General features: G+C 47.2%; 1 protein-coding gene across 1 annotated transcript in view; it reads right to left on the minus strand.

Annotated features, from left to right (window-relative positions):
• Positions 1–20,544, minus strand: part of LOC128684163 (protein Wnt-2b-like) — a 279,764-nt gene that overhangs the window by 27,420 nt on the left and 231,800 nt on the right. Inside the window, exon 3 of the mRNA XM_053770288.2 lies at positions 5,454–5,574. Coding sequence (XP_053626263.1) covers positions 5,454–5,574 — 121 coding nt within the window. The remainder of the gene's footprint in view (positions 1–5,453; positions 5,575–20,544) is intronic.

The following is a 20,544-nucleotide window of genomic DNA, read 5'->3' on the forward strand; positions in this document are numbered from 1 at the left end:
GCAACCTTCACAACAGGATCATCTACATTATGGCAACCTTCACAACAGGACCATCTACATTATGGCAACCTTCACAACAGGACTATCTACATTATGGCAACCTTCACAACAGGATCATCTACATTATGGCAACCTTCACAACAGGACCATCTACATTATGGCAACCTTCACAATAGGATCATCTACATTATGGCAACCTTCACAACAGGACCATCTACATTATGGCAACCTTCACAACAGGACTATCTACATTATGGCAACCTTCACAAGAGAACCATCTACATTATGGCAACCTTCACAACAGGACTATCTACATTATGGCAACCTTCACAACAGGACTATCTACATTATGACAACCTTCACAACAGAACCATCTACATTATGGCAACCTTCACAACAGGACTATCTACATTATGGCAACCTTCACAACAGGATCATCTACATTATGGCAACCTTCACAACAGGACTATCTACATTATGGCAACCTTCACAACAGAACCATCTACATTATGACAACCTTCACAACAGGACCATCTACATTATGGCAACCTTCACAACAGGACTATCTACATTATGGCAACCTTCACAAGAGAACCATCTACATTATGGCAACCTTCACAACAGAACCATTTACATTATGGCAACCTTCACAACAGAACCATTTACATTATGGCAACCTTCACAACAGAACCATCTACATTATGGCAACCTTCACAACAGGACCATCTACATTATGGCAACCTTCACAACAGGACCATCTACATTATGGCAACCTTCACAACAGAACCATCTACATTATGGCAACCTGCACAACAGGACCATCTACATTATGGCAACCTTCACAACAGGACCATCTACATTATGGCAACCTTCACAACAGAACCATCTACATTATGGCAACCTTCACAACAGAACCATCTACATTATGGCAACCTTCACAACAGGACCATCTACATTATGGCAACCTTCACAACAGAACCATCTACATTATGGCAACCTTCACAACAGGACCATCTACATTATGGCAACCTTCACAACAGGACCATCTACATTATGGCAACCTTCACAACAGAACCATCTACATTATGGCAACCTGCACAACAGAACCATCTACATTATGGCAACCTGCACAACAGGACCATCTACATTATGGCAACCTGCACAACAGGACCATCTACATTATGGCAACCTTCACAACAGGACCATCTACATTATGGCAACCTGCACAACAGAACCATCTACATTATGGCAACCTTCACAACAGGACCATCTACATTATGGCAACCTGCACAACAGAACCATCTACATTATGGCAACCTTCACAACAGAACCATCTACATTATGGCAACCTTCACAACAGGACCATCTACATTATGGCAACCTTCACAACAGGACCATCTACATTATGGCAACCTTCACAACAGAACCATCTACATTATGGCAACCTTCACAACAGAACCATCTACATTATGGCAACCTGCACAACAGGACCATCTACATTATGGCAACCTGCACAACAGGACCATCTACATTATGGCAACCTTCACAACAGAACCATCTACATTATGGCAACCTTCACAACAGAACCATCTACATTATGGCAACCTTCACAACAGAACCATCTACATTATGGCAACCTTCACAACAGAAGCATCTACATTATGGCAACCTTCACAACAGAACCATCTACATTATGGCAACCTTCACAACAGAACCATCTACATTATGGCAACCTTCACAACAGGACCATCTACATTATGGCAACCTTCAAAACAGGACCATCTACATTATGGCAACCTTCACAACAGGACCATCTACATTATGGCAACCTTCACAACAGAACCATCTACATTATGGCAACCTTCACAACAGAACCATCTACATTATGGCAACCTTCACAACAGAACCATCTACATTATGGCAACCTTCACAACAGGACCATCTACATTATGGCAACCTTCACAACAGAACCATCTACATTATGGCAACCTTCACAACAGAACCATCTACATTATGGCAACCTTCACAACAGGACCATCTACATTATGGCAACCTTCACAACAGAACCATCTACATTATGGCAACCTTCACAACAGGACCATCTACATTATGGCAACCTTCACAACAGAACCATCTACATTATGGCAACCTTCACAACAGAACAATCCACATTATGGCAACCTTCACAACAGGACCATCTACATTATGGCAACCTTCACAACAGAACCATCTACATTATGGCAACCTTCACAACAGAACCATCTACATTATGGCAACCTTCACAACAGAACCATCTACATTATGGCAACCTTCACAACAGAACCATCTACATTATGGCAACCTTCACAACAGAACCATCTACATTATGGCAACCTTCACAACAGGACCATCTACATTATTGCAACCTTCACAACAGGACCATCTACATTATGGCAACCTTCACAACAGGACCATCTACATTATGGCAACCTTCACAACAGAACCATCTACATTATGGCAACCTTCACAACAGAACCATCTACATTATGGCAACCTTCACAACAGGACCATCTACGTTATGGCAACCTTCACAACAGAACCATCTACATTATGGCAACCTTCACAACAGGACCATCTACATTATGGCAACCTTCACAACAGAACCATCTACATTATGGCAACCTTCACAACAGGACCATCTACATTATGGCAACCTTCACAACAGGACCATCTACATTATGGCAACCTTCACAACAGAACCATCTACATTATGGCAACCTTCACAACAGGACCATCTACATTATGGCAACCTTCACAACAGAACCATCTACATTATGGCAATCTTCACAACAGAACCATCCACATTATGGCAACCTTCACAACAGGACCATCTACATTATGGCAACCTTCACAACAGGACCATCTACATTATGGCAACCTTCACAACAGAACCATCTACATTATGGCAACCTTCACAACAGAACCATCCACATTATGGCAACCTTCACAACAGAACCATCTACATTATGGCAACCTTCACAACAGAACCATCCACATTATGGCAACCTTCACAACAGAACCATCTACATTATGGCAACCTTCACAACAGGACCATCTACATTATGGCAACCTTCACAACAGAACCATCTACATTATGGCAACCTTCACAACAGGACCATCTACATTATGGCAACCTTCACAACAGAACCATCTACATTATGGCAACCTTCACAACAGGACAGTATGATCACAGTGATTATTTTTTTCAATGACCATTTGATAAGAAAATACATTTAGATACAACAGTGCGTTAACAGTGCATATTAATTACAACAGTGCGTTAACAGTGTATATTAGTTACAACAGTCCGTTAACAGTGTATATTAGTTACAACAGTGCGTTAACAGTGTATATTAGTTACAACAGTCCGTTAACAGTGTATGTTAGTTATAAGAGTGCGTTAACAGTGTATATTAGCTATAACAGTGCGTTAATAGTGTATATTAGTTACAACAGTCCGTTAACAGTGTATGTTAGTTATAACAGTGCGTTAACAGTGTATATTAGCTATGACAGTGCGTTAATAGTGTATATTAGTTACAACAGTCCGTTAACAGTGTATATTAGTTACAACAGTGCATCAACAGTGTATATTAGTTACAACAGTGCATCAACAGTGTATATTAGTTACAACAGTGCATCAACAGTGTATATTAGATACAACAGTGCGTTAACAGTGTATATTAGCTATAACAGTGCGTTAATAGTGTATATTAGTTACAACAGTGCGTTAATAGTGTATATTAGTTACAACAGTGCGTTAACAGTGTATATTAGCTATAACAGTGCGTTAATAGTGTATATTAGTTACAACAGTGCGTTAACAGTGTATATTAGCTATAACAGTGCGTTAATAGTGTATATTAGATACAACAGTGCGTTAACAGTGTATATTAGCTATAACAGTGCGTTAATAGTGTATATTAGATACAACAGTGCGTTAACAGTGTATATTAGTTACAACAGTGCGTTAACAGTGTATATTAGCTATAACAGTGCATCAATAGTGTATATTAGATACAACAGTGCGTTAACAGTGTATATTAGCTATAACAGTGCGTTAACAGTGTATATTAGTTATAACAGTGCGTTAACAGTGTATGTTAGTTACAACAGTGCGTTAACAGTGTATATTAGTTACAGCAGTGCATCAACAGTGTATATTAGTTACAACAGTGCTTTAACAGTGTATATTTCTTTCAAGTGGTAGATGGATATCAGTAACTGTTAACAGTTAATGGTAGGTATCCAAGTACTCAGGTGGTGTCAGGCAGTTAACGCCACACCACCAGGATAAACCACAAGCTGTTAACATGATACGAGTGACCAAGATGCTAGAGATGATCATGTCACAAGTTAGACATGAGTGGGTAATAACCTAGAGGCTGTCAAGAGATTACAAAGGCTTGAAAAAGACACATGTTGTCGATATCTTACAAGAAGTTAAGATACTAAGAAGGTCAGTGACTGCCAACAACTGGAGGGGCATGAAAGACCTTCCGAGCCGTCGATCATTTCAAATGTACTGATGTATCTGAAGTGATCAAGGTACAAGGAGAAAAATGTTTTCAATCTACAGGGAAGTCAACACACTAGAAGATCAACTCATTATGATTCAGTTAATAAACAGAGGAATGGGCGAGGACGCAGCTGTACAACGGTGGTCCTGCTGCTTCCAGCACCACGGTTCCAGTCCCGGTTTATTCTTCTGTTTATTCTTACTGTAGATAAATGGTTTAAATAACCGACAAGTTGATAAATTAAGACACATGTGCAACACTTGGGTATCTTTATTGTGGAAACGTTTCGTCACGCGGTGGCTTCATCAGTCCAATATAAAGAAGAATAGTGAAGATTAGAAGGAGATTGAGGTAATCAGTCAATTAGCCTGGAGTCGATGTGTTCAGTTCATCGGTGATTCAGAGGTCTGAACTTTGCTCAGACCTCTGCAACACAGTTGTCCTCAAAAATTTGTTAATAAAGTTGGTAGAATTACCGACAATATGTAAAGTAAAAAGACACAAGTGCAGCTAATTTGACATTTTATTGTGGCAACGTTTCGCTCTCCAGGAGCTTTATCAAGCCGTTACAAACAGTACATGGACACAGAGGGTCCATGTACTGTACTGTGTCCATGTACTGCTTGTAACAGCTTGACAAAGCTCCTGGAGAGCGAAACGTTGCCACAATAAAATGTCACATTAGTTGCACTTGTGTCCTTTTACTTTACAAAGATTTGTTAAGTTATAGCATGAACTAAGGAAAGATCCTGGACTTCACCTTACGAAAGCACAGCAAATGTTATGGTAATTATGGACAAGGTAGATAATAAGGTAAAAATAAACATGATAATAGGAGACAGGGAAACTCACGCGACTCTTAAGATGATCAATAAATTACAAATGTCGACTCACTGATGCGGAGGAGATGACCGAAGACGTAAGGGGAGTTGGTGAAGGTGGAGCAGTTCCAGCGGTGCATGTTAAACTGGTGTTGACACTCACTGATGCCCATTCTGGCACCCTGGCTCACCGTCTGCAGTAATATAAGCATGTTATACACAGGGTGATAGGCGAGGCCTGGAGCTATCACTCAACCTCTTGCAAGCGCAACTCAGTTGGATAATTGGATTGAAAGAGTCATTAAGACTGTTAATAACATTTTCATACCAGTCAGAACTACTGTAATCCCTAATGTAGTAAACGTATACATACTGAGATATACGCCCATGTATACATACACCGTTGCTCTCGGTAAATACACATATGAATATTTTGTGTGTCCCCAAGAACACTAAAAAACTATATGCTATGTATCTTGTGTTTAAATTAAGATTTACATATTAAGTAGAGCTATATAAGTCTAGTCATTACAAACTGTTGAGGTAACATGATACAACTAAATGAACTTACAGAGATTAGAGCTGTAATATGTAACTGTGAACCTTCCCCGCTGTAAGACGGTGTTTACAGTGTACGGATGTACCTGCCCAGATATACTTGTGTAATGCATATATATACATATATAGTAAACTTTTGTTTAGGCTTTGTGTACACAGCTACTGTCTATTACAGCGATCGTGAGAGCACACAGGTGTTACGGGCACATAAGAAGGAAACATGTAGATTTAACCTAAGATAGTCCACCGCATGTACAAAGCCTTAAGTCGCATTATTAACCCTGGGATGGGGGAGGGGGAGCCTCATAACCCAGGATAACCCAAGAAAACTAAGCAGTCTGGCTTGTTCCAGTGGAGTACTGTGTTAGATCCTGCTCAAGAAGGTGATCCACAACAGTCGACATGCAGCAGTTAAAGTGGCAAAAATATTTGCATTCACAATATATAACTGTTGCAGCGGTATAAGTCAGTCAGTTGTCAGCTGCGTCGAACACACTCACCATACTTATATGACTCAACATCCTAACTCAGTAATAAACGTGTCACCCCAAACAATTTTTAGCTATCAAGTGTATCTTACTAATTTATACCAAAGGAATTAATCTGAGGCCAACCAAAATCACCAGACTTGATAACATTCCAAACAAATTACTAAAAGATGGCGCCTCTAAACTGAAAGTACCTACAACTTATATCATAAATTTATTGGTAACCTACGTGTGAGATGAGCTGAAGTCGACCAGTCACTCCTGTTTATTAGAAAAACAGTAGAGGGGATGTCAGTAACTACAGAACCGTTACCGTTAGTATACTTAGCTTTATGTCCACAATCCTAGACAGCAGTGTATCAAGTTATGTCTCTGAATGGTGACATATTATATACTCACTAATGAGATTTTAATGATACTTCCTTAGTCAACCCAAATGTCGCAGGGAATTTCACAGGTGTGCTTACTAGAGACCTACAAAAGGCTTCTGACACGGTATACCATGAATTATTATGTCAAAACTACAAGCTATGAGGTTATGTTCTGTTGAATAAAATTGTACAAATCAGTAATACAGAATCAGAACCCTTGTCGAAACAGTAACATGTGAGGTTCAACAACGGAGTATCGTGGGTCCCCTACTTTCTTATACACTGAAATTTCCATGACATGACACGCAAGTTTCTCTTTGCAGATGATGGAGCTCTTGTGATGTCAGGAAAAGACCTAGAGAATACAGCTTACGTATTAGTGGATCTAGAATTAAAGAGTCGCCGGTTAATAGATAAACTGCCGCAGCATTTGGACAAAACAGAAGGAATATTTTATATAACTAGTAACCTGTCTCAACAGTACAGTAAATTCTGTGAAAAATATCTGGGTATAAACTTTGATCGCTGCATATCAGGTGAGTACCAGGTTAAAGTTACTCTGTAGAAGAATGGTTCAAAGAACCGACACGTTGTTAAATTAGACACATGTGCAACTTTTGGGTATCTTTATTGATGGACTGACCACAACGACTCAAGGCTGAGGGACTGATTACCTCATTCTCCTCCTGTTCTTCAAGTTTATCCTTTGTATGGACTGATGAAGCTACTGTCTGGCGATACGTTTCCTCAATAAAGATACCCAAGAGTTGCACATGTGTTTAATTTAATAAAGTTACTCTACAGACAAAGTGTCTACCCGCTTCTGTCCAAGATTGTCCATTTTGTCTTGCCTTTATATAGCTTTTCTAATCTGCTTGACTTTGTATTTCTCGGGAATGAACTCCAGCAGCCACTTGATAGATCACATTTGTAGCCTCTTCCAACCTTCCTGGAGCCCAGATCTGTCTTCCTTTGTTCTCATCCTTCTCATTAGTTTTACACACACACACACACACATACATACATACACACACACAAACAAACAAACAAACAAACACACACACACACACACACACACACATACATACACACATACACACACACACACACACGACTCAATGCCTTAAATATATGAACATCAAAATGGTATACAATACCGACAGGTTGGTAGGTAAGACACATAGGCAACAGTTAGGCAACTTTATTCCGAAACGTTTCGCCTACGCAGTAGGCTTCTTCAGTCGAATACAGGAAGTAGGCAGGAACAGTAGAGATGTGAAGACGATGTAATCAGTCCATCACCATGACCTCTCAGTGGTTATATTCTCACTACTACTACTACTACTACTACTCTGCACCTCTCCTTCCGACAGTATTTAAGTCTCCGCACTGTCGCTTGATCTTCAGATAGTTCCTGACTATGGAACTGAACTTCTCCAGGCTGAGGGACTGACAACCTCAAATTCTACGACTTCAAGGGTGATGGACTGATTACATCGTCTTCACATCTCTACTGTTCCTGCCTACTTTCTGTATTCGACTGCAGAAGCCTAATGCGTAGGCGAAACGTTTCGGAATAAAGTTGCCTAACTGTTGCCTATGTGTCTTACCTACCAGCCTTAAATATATAAATATATTAAGTGTTTAAATATATTAAGAGAACAGCCGTCTTAGTACTGATCCTTGTGGGACCCTACACGTTACTCTCTCTCATTATAATGTTTAAACTCTTGACGTTACTCTGTTGTATCTTCCAGGTACTACCTGGTTCAGTATGTCTTCCAGGTATTCCCTGGTCCACCGTGTCTTCCAGGTATTCCCTGGTCCACCGTGTCTTCCAGGTACTCCCTGGTCCACCGTGTATTGCAGGTACCTGGTTTAGTGTGTGTTCCAGGTACTACCTGGTCCACCGTGCCTTCCATGTACTACCTGGTCCACCTTGTCTTCCAGGTATTCCCTGGTCCACTGATGCACTATTACTAATTCCTGCCTTTTCATACATCTGGGCTTGTCTGTGATGTGGCATTCTGACAAACTCTTCCATACAGCCCAGGAAGATGCAGTCCATCCATCTTATTCTGTATATCTCTGTGACTCAGTCATAATGCTACAGCAATTTCGTAAAATAGGATTTTCCCCTCCTTTTAACTGTGTTGCTTTACTCTGACCGAACGTTCCTACTGCAGCTGTCCACCCCAGGAGCCCACTATACTGCCTGTCCCAGGAGCCCACTCTACTGCCTGTCCCAGGAGCCCACTATACTGCCTGTCCCAGGAGCCCACTATACTGCCTGTCCCAGGAGCCCACTATACTGCCTGTCCCAGGAGCCCACTATACTGCCTGTCCCAGGAGCCCACTATACTGCCTGCCCCAGGAGCCCACGATCCTGCCTGTATACCCAGGAGTCCACTATACTGCCTGTCCCAGGAGCACACTATACTGCCTGTCCCAGGAGCCCACTATACTGCCTGTCCCAGGAGCCCACTATACTGCCTGCCCCAGGAGCCCACTATACTGCCTGCCCCAGGAGCCCACTATACTGCCTGTCCCAGGAGCCCACTATACTGCCTGTCCCAGGAGTCCACTATACTGCCTGTCCCAGGAGCCCACTATACTGCCTGTCCCAGGAGCCCACTATACTGCCTGTCCCAGGAGCCCACTATACTGCCTGTCCCAGGAGCCCACTATACTGCCTGTCCCAGGAGCCCACTATACTGCCTGTCCCAGGAGCCCACTATACTGCCTGTCCCAGGAGCCCACTATACTGCCTGTCCCAGGAGCCCACTATACTGCCTGTCCCAGGAGCCCACTATACTGCCTGTCCCAGGAGCCCACTATACTGCCTGTCCCAGGAGCCCACTATACTGCCTGTCCCAGGAGCCCACTATACTGCCTGTCCCAGGAGCCCACTATACTGCCTGTCCCAGGAGCCCACTATACTGCCTGTCCCAGGAGCCCACTATACTGCCTGTCCCAGGAGTCCACTATACTGCCTGTCCCAGTAGCCCACAATACTACTGCCTGTCCCAGGAGCCCACTATACTGCCTGTCCCAGGAGCCCACTATACTACCTGTCCCAGGAGCCCACTATACTGCCTGTCCCAGGAGCCCACTATACTGCCTGTCCCAGGAGCCCACTCTACTGCCTGTCCCAGGAGCCCACTATACTGCCTGTCCCAGGAGCCCACTATACTGCCTGTCCCAGGAGCCCACTATACTACCTGTCCCAGGAGCCCACTATACTACCTGTCCCAGGAGCCCACTATACTGCCTGTCCCAGGAGCCCACTATACTGCCTGTCCCAGGAGCCCACTATACTGCCTGTCCCAGGAGCCCACTATACTGCCTGTCCCAGGAGCCCACTATACTGCCTGTCCCAGGAGCCCACTATACTGCCTGTCCCAGGAGCCCACTATACTGCCTGTCCCAGGAGCCCACTATACTGCCTGTCCCAGGAGCCCACTATACTGCCTGTCCCAGGAGCCCACTATACTGCCTGTCCCAGGAGCCCACTATACTGCCTGTCCCAGGAGCCCACTATACTGCCTGTCCCAGGAGCCCACTATACTATACTGACTGTCCCAGGAGCCCTCTATACTGCCTGTCCCAGGAGCCCACTATACTGCCTGTCCCAGGAGCCCACTATACTGCCTGTCCCAGGAGCCCACTATACTGCCTGTCCCAGGAGCCCACTATACTGCCTGCCCCACGAGCCCACTATACTGATGAAGCCTGTCCCAGGAGCCCACTATACTGCCTGTCCCAGGAGCCCACTATAGGAGCCCAATACTTCCTGTCCCAGGAGCCCACTATACTGCCTGTCCCAGGAGCCCACTATACTGCCTGTCCCAGGAGCCCACTATACTGCCTGTCCCAGGAGCCCACTATACTGCCTGTCCCAGGAGCCCACTATACTGCCTGTCCCAGGAGCCCACTATACTGCCTGTCCCAGGAGCCCACTATACTGCCTGTCCCAGGAGCCCACTATACTGCCTGTCCCAGGAGCCCACTATACTGCCTGTCCCAGGAGCCCACTATACTGCCTGTCCCAGGAGCCCACTATACTGCCTGTCCCAGGAGCCCACTATACTGCCTGTCCCAGGAGCCCACTATACTGCCTGTCCCAGGAGCCCACTATACTGCCTGTCCCAGGAGCCCACTATACTGCCTGTCCCAGGAGCCCACTATACTGCCTGTCCCAGGAGCCCACTATACTGCCTGTCCCAGGAGCCCACTATACTGCCTGTCCCAGGAGCCCACTATACTGCCTGTCCCAGGAGCCCACTATACTGCCTGTCCCAGGAGCCCACTATACTGCCTGTCCCAGGAGGAGCCCACTATACTGCCTGTCCCAGGAGCCCACTATACTGCCTGTCCCAGGAGCCCACTATACTGCCTGTCCCAGGAGCCCACTATACTGCCTGTCCCAGGAGCCCACTATACTGCCTGTCCCAGGAGCCCACTATACTGCCTGTCCCAGGAGCCCACTATACTGCCTGTCCCAGGAGCCCACTATACTGCCTGTCCCAGGAGCCCACTATACTGCCTGTCCCAGGAGCCCACTATACTGCCTGTCCCAGGATCCCACTATACTGCCTGTCCCCAGGAGCCCACTATACTGCCTGTTCCCCCACTATACTGGTCCCAGGAGCCCACTATACTGCCTGTTCCCCCCCTATACTACCTGTCCCAGAGCCCACTATACTGCCTGTCCCAGGAGCCCACTATACTGCCTGTCCCAGGAGCCCACTATACTGCCTGTCCCAGGAGCCCACTATACTGCCTGTCCCAGGAGCCCACTATACTGCCTGTCCCAGGAGCCCACTATACTGCCTGTCCCAGGAGCCCACTATACTGCCTGTCCCAGGAGCCCAATATACTGCCTGTCCCAGGAGCCCAATACTGCCTGTCCCAGGAGCCCACTATACTGCCTGTCCCAGGAGCCCACTATACTGCCTGTCCCAGGAGCCCACTATACTGCCTGTCCCAGGAGCCCACTATACTGCCTGTCCCAGGAGCCCACTATACTGCCTGTCCCAGGAGCCCACTATACTGCCTGTCCCAGGAGCCCACTATACTGCCTGTCCCAGGAGCCCACTATACTGCCTGTCCCAGGAGCCCACTATACTGCCTGTCCCAGGAGCCCACTATACTGCCTGTCCCAGGAGCCCACTATACTGCCTGTCCCAGGAGCCCACTATACTGCCTGTCCCAGGAGCCCACTATACTGCCTGTCCCAGGAGCCCACTATACTGCCTGTCCCAGGAGCCCACTATACTGCCTGTCCCAGGAGCCCACTATACTGCCTGTCCCAGGAGCCCACTATACTGCCTGTCCCAGGAGCCCACTATACTGCCTGTTCCAGGACTATACTGCCTGTCAGGAGCCCACTATACTGCCTGTTCCCCCCACTATACTGGAGGAGCCCACTATACTGCCTGTCCCAGGAGCCCACTATACTGCCTGTCCCAGGATCCCACTATACTGCCTGTCCCAGGAGCCCACTATACTGCCTGTCCCAGGAGCCCACTATACTGCCTGTTCCAGGAGCCCACTATACTGCCTGTCCCAGGAGCCCACTATACTGCCTGTCCCAGGAGCCCACTATACTGCCTGTCCCAGGAACCCACTATACTGCCTGTCCCAGGAGCCCACTATACTGCCTGTTCCAGGAGCCCACTATACTGCCTGTCCCAGGAGCCCACTATACTGCCAGTCCCAGGAACCCACTATACTGTCTGTCGCAGGAGCCCACTATACTGCCTGTCCCAGGAGCCCACTATACTGCCTGTCCCAGGAGCCCACTATACTGCCTGTCCCAGGAGCCCACTATACTGCCTGTCCCAGGAGCCCACTATACTGCCTGTCCCAGGAGCCCACTATACTGCCTGTCTCAGGAGCTTACTATATACTGTCTATCCCAGGAGCCCACTATATACTGTCTATCCCAGGAGCCCACTATATACTGCCTATCCCAGGAGACCACTATATACTGCCAACCCCAAGAGCTTACTATATACTGCCCATCCCAGAAGCATACTGTATACTGCATATCCCAGGAACCCACTTTATACTGCCTACCCCAGGAGCCTACTATATACTGCCTATCCCAGAAGCCTACTATATACTGCCTATCGCAGGAGCCCACTATATACTGCCTATCCCAGGAGCCCACTATATACTGCCTATCCCAGGAGCCCACTATACACTGCCTATCCCAGGAGCCCACTATATACTGCCAACCCCAAGAGCCTACTATATACTGCCTATTGCAGGAGCCCACTATATACTGCCTATCCCAGACGCCCACTATATACTGCCAACCCCATGAGCCGTATCGCAGGAGCCCACTATATACTGCCTATCCCAGACGCCCACTATATACTGCCAACCCCATGAGCCAACTATATACTGCCTATCCCAGGAGCCCACTATATACTGCCTATCCCAGGAGCCTATTATATACTGCCTATCCCAGGCGCCCACTACATACTGCCAACCCCAAGAGCCTACTATATACTGCCTATCTCAGGAACCTACTATATACTGCCTATCCCAGGAGCCTATTATATACTGCCTATCCCAGGAGCCCACTATATACTGCCAACCACAAGAGCCCACTAACCACTTCCTATCCCAGGAGACCACTATATACTGTCTATCCCAGGAGCCTACTATATACTGCCTATCCCAGGAGCCTACTATATACTGCCTATCCCAGGAGCCTACTATATACTGCCTATTCATATATACTGTCTACCCCAGGAACCTACTATATACTGCCTATCCCAGGAGCCTATTATATACTGCCTATCCCCGGAGCCCAGTATATACTGCCTATCCCAGGAGCCCACTATATACTGCTTATCCCAGGAGCCCACTATATACTGCCTATCCCAGGAGACCACTATATACTGCCTATCCCAGGAGACCACTATATACTGCCTATCCCAGGAGACCACTATATACTGCCTATCCCAGGAGACCACTATATACTGCCTATCCCAGGAGACCACTATATACTGCCTATCCCAGGAGACCACTATATACTGCCTATCCCAGGAGACCACTATATACTGCCTATCCCAGGAGACCACTATATACTGCCTATCTCAGGAGACCACTATATACTGCCTATCCCAGGAGACCACTATATACTGCCTATCCCAGGAGACCACTATATACTGCCTATCCCAGGAGCCCACTATATACTGCCTATCCCAGGAGACCACTATATACTGCCTATCCCAGGAGACCACTATATACTGCCTATCCCAGGAGCCCACTATATACTGCCTATCTCAGGAGCCCACTATATACTGCCTATCCCAGGAGCCCACTATATACTGCCTATCCCAGGAGACCACTATATACTATCCCAGGAGCCTACTATATACATGTACTGCCTATCCCACGAGCTCACTATATAATGACTATCCCAGGAGCCTACTACATACTGCCTATCCCAGGAGGCCACTACATACTGCCCACCCCAGGAACCCACTATATACTGCCCACCCTAGCAGCCTACTATATACTGTTCACCCCAGACACCTACTATAAACGGCTCAACCCAGGTACATACTATACACTGCCTATCCCAGGTACGTACTATACACTGCCCACCCCACGTACCTACTATACACTGCCCATCCCCATGTACCTACTATACAGTCCCCATCTTTCGTACGTACTATACACTGCTAACCCCTGGTACGTACTTATACACTGCCCACCCCTGGTATATACTATACACTGCCCACCCCTGGTACATACTATACACTGCCCATCCCTCGTACATACTATACACTGCCCATCCCTCGTACATACTATACACTGCCCACCCCTGGTACATACTATACACTGCCCATCCCTCGTACATACTATACACTGCCCACCCCTGGTGCATACTATACACTGCCCATCCCTCGTACATACTATACACTGCCCACCCCTGGTACATATTATACACCGCCCATCACACAAGGGGCAACAAGTGTGGGTGGTCTAAGATGGGTTCTCGTGCATATTCACCACATAACCCACGCTTGTGGGTGGCGGTGTGGGCGGGAGTCCTGCCAGGAGCTACATAATTAATGGGCATCATGTGAGGTGCCCGCTGCCCGGCCTTTAGTACCCAGCACCCACCTTAGCATGCTAGGTGCTGAGCGCGGCTATTGTAAATGAGGTGTGGAGGTAGGCCAGTGAGAGTAGGCTAAGTGAGGAAGGCTGGGGTAGGCCAGTGAGGGTAGGCTGGGGTAGGTCAGTGAGGGTAGGCTGCGGTAGGCCAGTGAGGGTAAGCTGGGGTAGGTCAGTGGGGTAGGCTGGGGTAGGCCAATGAGGTAGGCGAATGAGGTAGGCCAATGAGGTAGGCTGTGGTAGGCCAATGGATGTTTCGCTACCGAAACGAACCTGTGTCAGGATACACTGTTATGTTTTCTGGCAGTGGCCTCAGGTCACATACTGAGGCACCGCAGTTCGATCGCCTGCACGGGTGAAACACTGAGCATGTTCCCCTAACACCCAGCAGTAAGGTACCAGGGTGGTAGCTCACTGGCGTGGGTCGCCGATGGAACTAAATCAGACAGTCTGACTCAAGGTTATTGATGCAAGCAAAATCTTCTAGAGGACTGGTGAAGAATATATCCCAGTGTTACCGCTTATGTCACCAGTCTTGGCTCTGCTATCTGTGACTGACCAACTCACTTCTCTCTCTAATTCTCCTTCTTTATCTCCCTCCCTGTCTCTTTTTCTCCCTATCTCTCCCTTGGTTCACATATCTCTCTTCACTTTCTCCACTCACGCACACACACACACACACGCTCAACTCGACCCCTGCAGCCACAATATGGTGAGTACATTACCTGGAGTCTACCTACCTGGAGGTTATTCCGGGGATCAACGCCCCCGCGGCCCGGTCCACGACCAGGCCTCCCGGTGGATCAGGGCCTGATCAACCAGGCTGTTACTGCTGGCTGCCCGTAGTCCAACGAACGAACCACAGCCCGGCTGATCCGGCACTGACTTTAGGTATCTGTCCAGCTCCCTCTTGAAGGTAGCCAGGGACCTATTGGTAATTCCCCTTATGCTTGGTGGGAGGCTGTTGAACAGTCTTGGGCCCCGGACACTAATTGTGCCCCTACTTTTAATTGGGGGTATTTTGCATCGCCTTCCAAGTCTTTTACTTTCGTAAGGAGTGATTTCTGTATGCAGATTCGGGACCATTCCTTCTAGGATTTTCCAAGTGTAGATTACGATATATCTCTCTCTCCTGCGTTCCAACGAGTACAAGTCAAGTGCTTCCAAGCGTTCCCAGTAGTTCAGGTGCTTGATAGAACTTATACGTGCAGTAAAGGATCTCTGTACACTCTCTAGATCTATAATTTCACCTGCTATGAACGGAGACGTTAATGTACAGCAGTATTCCAGCCTAGAGAGGAAAAGTGATTTGAAAAGAGTCATCATTGGCTTCGCATCTCTCGTTTTGAACGTTCTCATTATCCATCCTATCATTTTCTTTGCACGTACGATCGTGGCACTGTTGTGATCCTTGTAAGTGAGATCCTCAGAGGTATTAGAGGTATGATTAAGCTCATGGAGCAGGGAGAGTGGACCTAGTAGCGACCACTGAAGAGGCGGGGCCAGGAGCTATTACTTGACCACTGCAACCACAGTTAGGTGAATTTGGTGAGTGCACATACACACACACACACACACACACACACACACACACACACACACACACACACACACACACACACACACACACACACACACACACACACAGCTGTGGTCAACCCCTGCAACCAAATACAGATGAGTACACACTTCAGTAAAGTAGATTATCAAACACATGGACACATATTGTGACGATATTTAAAAAGCTGGCAGGGAAGACCCTACATTTATAGACCAGTTTTATTGATAAGTGTTGTAAAATTATTGGAAAAAACTGAAGCCATTAGACAACTGGCAGAGTTAACCTGCACGCAGGACACAACTTATGACCACTGGCAGAGTTAACCTGCACGCAGGACACAACTTATGACCACTGGCAGAGTTAACCTGCACGCAGGACACAACTTATGACCACTGGCAGAGTTAAACTGCACGCAGGACACAACTTATGACCACTGGCAGTGTTAACCTGCACGCAGGACACAACTTATGACCACTGGCAGAGTTAACTTGCACGCAGGACACAACTTATGACCACTGGCAGAGTTAAAACCTGCACGCAGGACACAAACTTATGACCACTGGCAGACTTAACCTGCACGCAGGACACAACTTATGACCACTGGCAGAGTTAACCTGCACGCAGGACACAACTTATGACCACTGGCAGAGTTAACCTGCATGCAGGACACAAACTTATGACCACTGGCAGAGTTAACCTGCACGCAGGACACAACTTATGACCACTGGCAGAGTTAACCTGCACCCAGGACAAAACATATGACCAATGGCAGAGTTAAGCTGCACGCAGGACACAAACTTATAACCACTGACAGAGTTAACCTGCACGCAGGACACAACTTAAGACCACTGGCAGAGTTAACCTGCAGGCAGGACACAAACTTATGACCACTGGCAGAGTTAACCTGCCCGCAGTACACAACTTATGACCACTGGCAGAGTTAACCTGCACGCAGGACACAACTTATGACCACTGGCAGAGTTAACCTGCACGCAGGACACAACTTATGACCACTGGCAGAGTTAACCTGCACGCAGGACACAACTTATGACCACTGGCAGAGTTAACACAACTGCCACTGCAGAGTTACACAACTTATGACCACTGGCAGAGTTAACCTGCACGCAGGACACAAACTTATGACCACTGGCACTGGCAGAGTTAACCTGCACGCAGGACACAACTTATGACCACTGGCAGAGTTAACACAACTGCACGGCAGGACAGGACACAACTTATGACCACTGGCAGAGTTAACCTGCACGCAGGACACAACACAACTTATGACCACTGGCAGAGTTAACCTGCACGCAGGACACAAACTTATGACCACTGGCAGAGTTAACCTGCACGCAGGACACAACTTATGACCACTGGCAGAGCACGCAGGACACAAACTTATGACCACTGGCAGAGTTAACTGCACGCAGGACACAAACTTATGACCACTGGCAGAGTTAACCTGCACGCAGGACACAACTTATGACCACTGGCAGAGTTAACCTGCACGCAGGACACAACTTATGACCACTGGCAGAGTTAACCTGCACGCAGGACACAACTTATGACCACTGGCAGAGTTAACCTGCACGCAGGACACAACTTATGACCACTGGCAGAGTTAACCTGCACGCAGGACACAACTTATGACCACTGGCAGAGTTAACCTGCACGCAGGACACAACTTATGACCACTGGCAGAGTTAACCTGCACGCAGGACACAACTTATGACCACTGGCAGAGTTAACCTGCACGCAGGACACAAACTTATGACCACTGGCAGAGTTAACCTGCACGCAGGACACAACTTATGACCACTGGCAGAGTTAACCTGCACGCAGGACACAAACTTATGACCACTGGCAGAGTTAACCTGCACGCAGGACACAAACTTATGACCACTGGCAGAGTTAACCTGCACGCAGGACACAACTTATGACCACTGGCAGAGTTAACACGCAGGACACAAACTTATGACCACTGGCAGAGTTAACCTGCACGCAGGACACAACTTATGACCACTGGCAGAGTTAACCTGCACGCAGGACACAACTTATGACCACTGGCAGAGTTAACCTGCACGCAGGACACAACTTATGACCACTGGCAGAGTTAACCTGCACGCAGGACACAACTTATGACCACTGGCAGAGTTAACCTGCACGCAGGACACAACTTATGACCACTGGCAGAGTTAACCTGCACGCAGGACACAACTTATGACCACTGGCAGAGTTAACCTGCACGCAGGACACAACTTATGACCACTGGCAGAGTTAACCTGCACGCAGGACACAACTTATGACCACTGGCAGAGTTAACCTGCACGCAGGACACAACTTATGACCACTGGCAGAGTTAACCTGGCACGCAGGAAACAACTTATGACCACTGGAAGAGTTAACCTGCACGCAGAACACAACTTATGACCACTGGGCAGAGTTAACCTGCACGCAGGACACAACTTATGACCACTGGCAGAGTTAACCTGCACGCAGGACACAAATTATGACCACTGGCAGAGTTAACCTGTACGCAGGACATAACTTATGACCACTGGCAGAGTTAACCTGCACGCAGGACACAAACTTATGACCACTGGCAGAGTTAACCTGCACGCAGGACACAAACTTATGACCAGTGGCAGAGTTAACCTTCACGCAGGACACAACATATGACCACTGGCAGAGTTAACCTGCACGCAGGACAAAACTTATGACCACTGGCAGAGTTAACCTGCACGCAGGACAACTTATGACCACTGGCAAGTTAACCTGCACGCAGGACACAACTTATGACCAGTGGCAGAGTTAACCTGCACGCAGGACACAACTTATGACCACTGGCAGAGTTAACCTGCACGCAGGACACAAACTTATGATCACTGGCAGAGTTAACCTGCACGCAGGACACAACTTATGACCACTGGCAGAGTTAACCTGCACGCAGGACACAAACTTATGACCACTGGCAGAGTTAACCTGTACGCAGGACATAACTTATGACCACTGGCAGAGTTAACCTGCACGCAGGACACAAACTTATGACCACTGGCAGAGTTAACCTGCACGCAGGACACAAACTTATGACCACTGGCAGAGTTAACCTTCACGCAGGACACAACTTATGACCACTGTCAGAGTTAAACTGCACGCAGGACACAACTTATGGCCACTGGCAGCAGGACACAACTTATGACCACCGGCAGAGTTAACCTGCACGCAGGACACAACTTATGACCACTGGCAGAGTTAACCTGCACGCAGGACACAACTTATGACCACTGGCAGAATTAATCTGCACGCAGGACACAACTTATGACCACTGGCAGAGTTAACCTGCACGCAGGACACAAACTTATGTCCACTGGCAGAGTTAACCTGCACGCAGGACACAACTTATGACCACTGGCAGAGTTAACCTGCACGCAGGTCACAACTTATGACCACTGGAAGAGTTGACCTGCACGCAGGACACAACTATGACCATGGCACCTGCACACAAACTTATGACCACTGGCAGAGTTAACCTGCACGCAGGACACAACTTATGACCACTGGCAGAGTTAACCTGCACGCAGGACACAACTTATGACCACTGACAGAGTTAACCTGCATGCAGGATACAAACTTATGACCACTGGCAGAGTTAACCTGTAAGCAGGACATAACTTATGACCACTGGCAAAGTTAACCTGCACCAGGAGAGTTAACACAACTTATGACCACTGGCAGAGTTAACCTGCACGCACAACACTTATGACCACTGGCAGTTAACCTTAACACGCAACACAAACTTATGACCACTGGAAGAGTTAACCTGCACGCAGGACACAACTTATGACCACTGGCAGAGTTAACCTGCAGGACACAAGTTAACCTGCACGCAGGACTGCACGCAGGACACAACTTATGAGCACTGCACAAACTTATGAGTTAACCTGCACGCAGGACACAACTTATGACCACTGGCAGAGTTAACCTGCACGCAGGACACAACTTATGACCACTGGCAGAGTTAACCTGCACGCAGGACACAACTTATGA

The sequence above is a fragment of the Cherax quadricarinatus genome, chromosome 4 (genome assembly GCF_038502225.1).
Source record: "Cherax quadricarinatus isolate ZL_2023a chromosome 4, ASM3850222v1, whole genome shotgun sequence".
Lineage (NCBI taxonomy): Eukaryota > Metazoa > Arthropoda > Malacostraca > Decapoda > Parastacidae > Cherax > Cherax quadricarinatus.